At 39.8% G+C, this 6,764-nt stretch overlaps 1 protein-coding gene across 2 annotated transcripts in view; it reads left to right on the top strand.

Annotated features, from left to right (window-relative positions):
• The window catches only part of LOC137279140 (kin of IRRE-like protein 2), a 318,732-nt gene extending 315,586 nt beyond the window's left edge, over nt 1–3,146 (top strand). Inside the window, exon 8 of one of the 2 annotated variants that reach the window (XM_067811616.1) lies at nt 2,376–3,146. In XM_067811616.1, coding sequence (XP_067667717.1) covers nt 2,376–2,479 — 104 coding nt within the window. In that variant the 3' untranslated portion in view covers nt 2,480–3,146. The remainder of the gene's footprint in view (nt 1–2,375) is intronic. The other variant, XM_067811615.1, reaches the window with a different exon arrangement.
• The last annotated feature ends 3,618 nt before the right edge of the window (nt 3,147–6,764 follow it).

The raw sequence follows: 6,764 nt of genomic DNA, 5'->3' as shown, positions 1-6,764 counted from the left end.
GTACTCTTTCTCCCAGATGGTACTGATTTGTTGTACTCTTTCTCCCAGATAATACTGATTTGTTGTACTCTTTCTCCCAGATGATGCTGATTTGTTGTACTCCTTCTTCCAGATAATACTGATTTGTTGTACTCTTTCTCTCAGATGATGCTGATTTGTTGTACTCTTTCTCCCAGATGATGCTGATTTGTTGTACTCTTTCTCCCAGATGGTACTGATTTGTTGTACTCTTTCTTCCAGATGGTACTGATTTGTTGTACTCTTTCTCCCAGATAATACTGATTTGTTGTACTCTTTCTCCCAGATGATTTTGATTTGTTGTACACTTTGTTCCAGATGATACTAATTTGTTGTACTGTTTCTCCCAGCTGGTACTGATTTATTGTACTAGTTATCCCTGATGATACTGATTTGTTGTACTCTTTCTCAAAGATGATACTGATTTGTTGTACTCTTTTTCCCAGATGATACTGATTTGTTGTACTCTTTCTCCCAGATGATGCTGATTTGTTGTACTCTTTCTCCCAGATGATGCTGATTTGTTGTACTCTTTCTCCCAGATAATACTGATTTGTTGTACTCTTTCTCCCAGATGATGCTGATTTGTTGTACTCTTTCTCCCAGATGATACTGATTTGTTGTACTCTTTCTCCCAGATGATGCTGATTTGTTGTACTCTTTCTCCCAGATGATGCTGATTTGTTGTACTCTTTCTCCCAGATGATGCTGATTTGTTGTACTCTTTCTCCCACATGATGCTGATTTGTTGTACTCTTTCTCCCAGATGATGCTGATTTGTTGTACTCTTTCTCCCAGATGGTACTGATTTGTTGTACTCTTTCTCCCAGATGATACTGATTTGTTGTACTCTTTCTCCCAGCTGGTACTGATTTGTTGTACTCTTTCTCCCAGATAATACTGATTTGTTGTACTCTTTCTCCCAGATGATGCTGATTTGTTGTACTCCTTCTTCCAGATAATACTGATTTGTTGTACTCTTTCTCTCAGATGATGCTGATTTGTTGTACTCTTTCTCCCAGATGATGCTGATTTGTTGTACTCTTTCTCCCAGATGGTACTGATTTGTTGTACTCTTTCTCCCAGATGGTACTGATTTGTTGTACTCTTTCTCCCAGATGGTACTGATTTGTTGTACTCTTTCTCCCATATGATACTGATTTGTTGTACTCTTTCTCCCAGATGATACTGATTTGTTGTACTCCTTCTTCCAGATAATACTGATTTGTTGTACTCTTTCTCCCAGATGGTACTGATTTGTTGTACTCTTTCTCCCAGATGATGCTGATTTGTTGTACTCTTTCTCCCAGATGATGCTGATTTGTTGTACTCTTTCTCCCAGATAATACTGATTTGTTGTACTCTTTCTCCCACATGATGCTGATTTGTTGTACTCGTCATCTCAGATGATACTGATTTGTTGTACTCTTTCTCCCAGATAATACTGATTTGTTGTACTCTTTCTCCCAGATGGTACTGATTTGTTGTACTCTTTCTCTCAGCTGGTACTGATTTGTTGTACTCGTCATCTCAGATGATATTACTTTCTTGTGCACATTCTTCTAGATGGTTACTGTTTACTTGCTGTGTTGTGGTGCTGTGTGTACCTTTCCCCAGACTCAGTACACTTTGTCTCAGTATTATTTGTTATACTGCTCTAATGTGTCTAGCAAACCCCAGTGGAGGGTCGTGTCAGCTAACCTTTCAGCGACCTATGACCATCTACTGAAACATGAGATGGACAAATGGATTTAAGCAATCAGACAACAGCTAGTTTTGAGGGTTTATTTGGTAGAACTTCCAAACTGTTTTGGAATGTTTTTTTTTCCACGTTCCCTGCTACTAATCTCTCAGTGAATGCAAATCTGCATATTTTGCCTGCTGTATATAAGCTTAGGGGTTTCTGATGACAGAGTTACTTTATGGTTACATTTCTGCAAGAGGATATCCTGGAACATTAACAAAAATGCTATTTTCAGCAGCTGATTACTGACTGTTGTGAATATTGGTGTCCTTCATGTGTATCACTCAGAAGTGATCATGTGGAAAATAGCATTGGAATCATCCATGTGTGAATGTTTTTGAGGTAAATGTTCCAATGGTATGTGTGAAAAATGTTTCATGATTTGTTAAGAAGGTTAGCTGATGCAACTTTCTACCAGTGTTTGTTAGACTGAATATCACAGTGTAACAAATGTATAGAGCCAGAGCCATGGTGTTCTTAGACTGACCAATCCCAGTATTGATGCCAGTTTGTTCTGTAACTCTATGCTTGTGAAACAATCATTTTAGCTCCCTACCTCTAAGAAAATGAGATATTCCTACCTAGCACTAACTAGTGTGCTTTTGTTTTACAGGCACACCCTTCAAGGATGGAGAGAGTGGCTGCTCCCGACAACGACATCCCCAGTTCTTACTGATGCTGTTACTATTCCACATATACCAGTCTTCATGTACGTAGCAGCATGGGGTCTACTGGGACTGTCGTCCTCCTCGTCCTCAGCTTTGGTGCTATAGTGTGCCTTCATCAGGGTGGTCCTCCTAATACAGCAACCAGAACAAAACAAATTCTTGCAATTTGTGGATATTTTTTGGAAACATGTGTGGATGATATTAGAAATTTTAACTGAACATTTTTTACAAATGAATTTGTAATTACCTTTAATGATCTGTATGTGAGTTGAAACCAATTTTTTGTTCTTGGGGACAGTGAGTATGAAGCACAGAAGGTGATCGTGATCTACTTGATGAGACTGATTGTGACACTGCGAGTAGTGGAAATCCAGATGGCCATCATATCTACAGCACAGAACAACAATGGCCTTTGTATTCTGGATAGGTTTGGACATTGAATAAGTTCCATGTATTTTCAAAACTGAGAAAAAATGTTTTTATTATCTGCGCAAAATTGGTTTTGAACAATTGTCTTCTAAACTGTAAATATAGAGGATTGTAAGAGATGCTGTATTTATGTGAATGGTGTTTCTATGTGAAGAAGCTCACTGCCAATGGTGTCCATGCTGTGATACAACAGCAGCTGTTAGTATCTGTGTTTTTTAAATCAATACTGAAACATGCACAAGAATGTTGAAATACTGAGCGGAACCAATAAAATAGGTAAAAGAGAGGTTGCAAAGTATTGCTTAACTGAATTAAAGGCTGCATTAAAATTGAACCATGGGCTGAAATCAAACTGCACCATCAGATGGGAATGTTTTTATCTATTTCAGATGAATCCTTTTTGGTTGATAGCATTTTCAGAATGACATTTGCAATGGTGTTTAAGAGGAGTTCATTACAGTGTCATCATGGGAGATAACTCTAAACATAGGGAGCAGAATCTCTCTGTAGTTTACATTTACAGCAAGGTTTCCTGTTTCCTTTTGGAAATGAGGATTATGTTTTGTATAGAGTTCATTATATTGCATCTGTGGAAAGGAATCCAACCGATGCCCGTAACAAGTTCTCTCACAGGTACATTTGCAATATAAAGTCCAGTGTATAGTGGTTTGACTAAACCACAGATTAGTAATCTGCTGTACTTTTGGTAGGTGATAGTGGCAATATTGCAGAGGTTAACACTTTCCATAGTCTTCACAAGCACATATGTGAAATTAGCAAAGCATTATTCTTCCATATAAATGGTTTTTACTGAATATCTAATTGCAGGTCTGATAAAATTATTTACCAAAATCATCCTTCATATATCCAGCTTTAATACTAACCAGATTTGGTTCTTATCCTTTCTTACTGGACACTGGGGAGTCACAGGGTCCATACCATTCAACCTGTCTGATTTAGTTTCCATTGTGGGGACGGTATATCTTATCTGAAGAGCTAGCACTTAGATGGATAAGTCCTACCATGGACAAACCTATACTGTCTGATGTTAACATTCAGATTGGGAAGACATCTCTCTCTGCCTGATGTCAACATTCAGATTGGGTAGACAATTCTCATTGTGTGGTGTAGTGAACATACAGATTGGGGCGTCAACTCTCTCTGTCTGATGTTGTGAACATTCACATTGGGGAGACAACCTTTTCTGTCTATTGTAGTGAACAATCAGATTGGGGAGACAACTCTCTTTATCTGATGAAGTGAACAGTCAGATTGGGGAGACAACCCTCTCTGTCTAAGACAATTCTTTCTGTCTGATGTAGAGAACATTCAGATTGGAGAGACCATTCTTTCTGTCTGATGTAATGAACATTCAGATTTGGGAGACAATTCTTTCTTCCTGATGTAGTGAAAACTCAGATTGGGGAGACAACTCTCTCTTTCTGATGCAGTGAACATTCAGAATAGTGAGACTGCTCTCTCTTCCTGATGTAATGAATATTCAGATTGGGGAGACAATTCTCTCTTTCTGATGTAGTGAACATTCATATTGGGGAGACAATTCTCTGTATCTAAAACTATTTGATGAGGGGCGCCAGTAGCAGGCTGCACCTTGATGGAGTCTGCACTTCATTGGATATATCTATTGACTAACAGAATCTACAACATTGAAAATATGCAAGAAGGTGTGTGAAGTTGTGGTGCTCAAGGCAAAGCATTTTTTGTGAATATTAACTGTTTACATATGGATATATCTCAGTGTTTATTTTGACTCTGACAAGCATTGAAATCTATGCCAAGCTTGTGTCCACCATTGTTAGATCAAACCAGTGACTCTAGCAGTTGCTTGATTGCCAACCAAGTGCCCTAGTTACAGAACAATGCGTGTTTATGTAACACTAGCCTGGAGTGCAATCATGTTGGTCTGTTCACTCAGTCATTTGAAGAAAGTGAATACAAATCATCACAGAATACCTTTGTCAACCCTGGAATTACTGAAGTCATTCAACATATGTAATGTGAGGAAAACTAAGAGAGGGTGCCGTGGTCGACTCAAAACAAAGTCAAAATTAAATGCCTCAAATGTATGCCATAAAAGCAAATCCTGAACAACTTTTAAAACAAAGCAAACTAGATTTAGAGTCTTAAATGCCAGGTCAGCGAAAACTCAAATGGCTAAAATGGACCAAACAGAATCCATCAGAGACCCTATTCTGGACAAAAAATTGGATGTTCTTATACAGAGACATGGTTGCGGGAAGGGGATACTGATGGCCTTGTTATCTCCAAGACGACACCCACAGGTTACAGATGTACCCATGCTCCTAGAGCCAATGGAAGGGGCTGAGGTGCAGCCTAATCACAGAGACATGGTTGCGGGAAGGGGATACTGATGGCCTTGTTATCTCCAAGACGACACCCACAGGTTACACATGTACCCATGCTCCTACAGCCAATGGAAGGGGCTGAGGTGCAGCCATTATCTATCATGACTCATTCAAGAGTTCTCTAATGAAACCACAACATACCTACAATACTTTTGAAATGCTCTCTATCAAGCTACAATCTGACGACCAAACCATGACTGTCTCTGGGGTGTACAGAGACCCAGGAAGAATCTCACTCTCTGAAGACAAAGAAGGAAGTGGATGTTCCATTACTGACTTCAGCTCACTCTAGATTCATTCAATGTGACAGCGGGAAAACTCCTTGTGTGTAGGGATTTTAACATTCGTATGGAGGACACATGGAACTCCCGGAAACCTTTGATTTAGTTCAACATGTTGGTGGACCAACCCACATAAAAAAAACACACCTTGGATCTTGTCATCTCGAGAAACAGTGAACTAGATATTAGAAATGCATGCATGGATCATTCTGTTATGTCTGATCACTGTGCAATCATAGCTACTGCCAGTTTCAGAGTGCCCAAGAGACCAAGACGCCAAATATCATTTCGGAAATGGAAAAACAAGCTAATTTTTCAGCTTGAGAGGCAGATGCGATCCAGTGGCCTGACCATTCACAAACAGATGCATTCCTCTGCACGCAATGACATCACAGCTCTGGTTGAACAAGCGAAATGAGCTACTTTTGACAACATTATCGAGAATGCTCAAGGTCAAAAGGATGTCAATCGGATTTCAAATAGACTCCTATTCAAGTCAGAGTCTCAGACACATCCTAGTCAATACACAGATGAGAACCTGGCAACTTATTTCTCTGAAATCTTCTCAGACAAGATCAGCAGTGTACGTGAAAATCTTGAACTATCAGCAGCATCAGTTTCCCACAACAGCCCCATCACTGATAATGTCCAGGCACTAGAAGAGATGTCAAACTTTCACATTACAACCGACAATGAAATCGGACATGTAATCATGAAGAGTCCTACAAAATCATACTCACTGGGTCCTATGCCAACATAGCTCCTGAAGGAGTGAAGGAGTTGTTGCCGTGATTACACACATGGTCAATGAATCACTCCAACAGTCCACTGTTGCAAGAGCAATGAAATTTGCTCTAATCACACCACTAATCAAGAAGCCTCACCTTGACTCTGATGTGTTCAAAAGCTATAGACCCGTCTCAAATTTATCCTTTGTTTCTAAGGTCCTTGCGAGGATTGATGCAGCCAGGCTATCTGAACATGTCATGAGAAACAAGTATGCAGAGGTTCTACAGTCAGCATATCGATGTCGACATAGTACAGAGACAGCTCTTGTCCATTTACAGAACTACATACTGCAATCACTGGACTCAGATGGGGCAGCCATCTTGGTACTACTCGATGTCTCTGCAGCGTTTGATAGCATTGACCAGTGCACTCTTGTGAACACTCTCCAGCATAGATTCGGCATCAAGGGCAGTGCCTTTGACTGGCTGGTATTCTATCTACCTGGACG

This window comes from Haliotis asinina, chromosome 3 (genome assembly GCF_037392515.1).
Source record: "Haliotis asinina isolate JCU_RB_2024 chromosome 3, JCU_Hal_asi_v2, whole genome shotgun sequence".
Taxonomy (NCBI): domain Eukaryota; kingdom Metazoa; phylum Mollusca; class Gastropoda; order Lepetellida; family Haliotidae; genus Haliotis; species Haliotis asinina.
The sequence above is the reverse complement of the archived record's forward strand: the minus strand, read 5'-3'. Positions and strand labels throughout refer to the sequence as shown.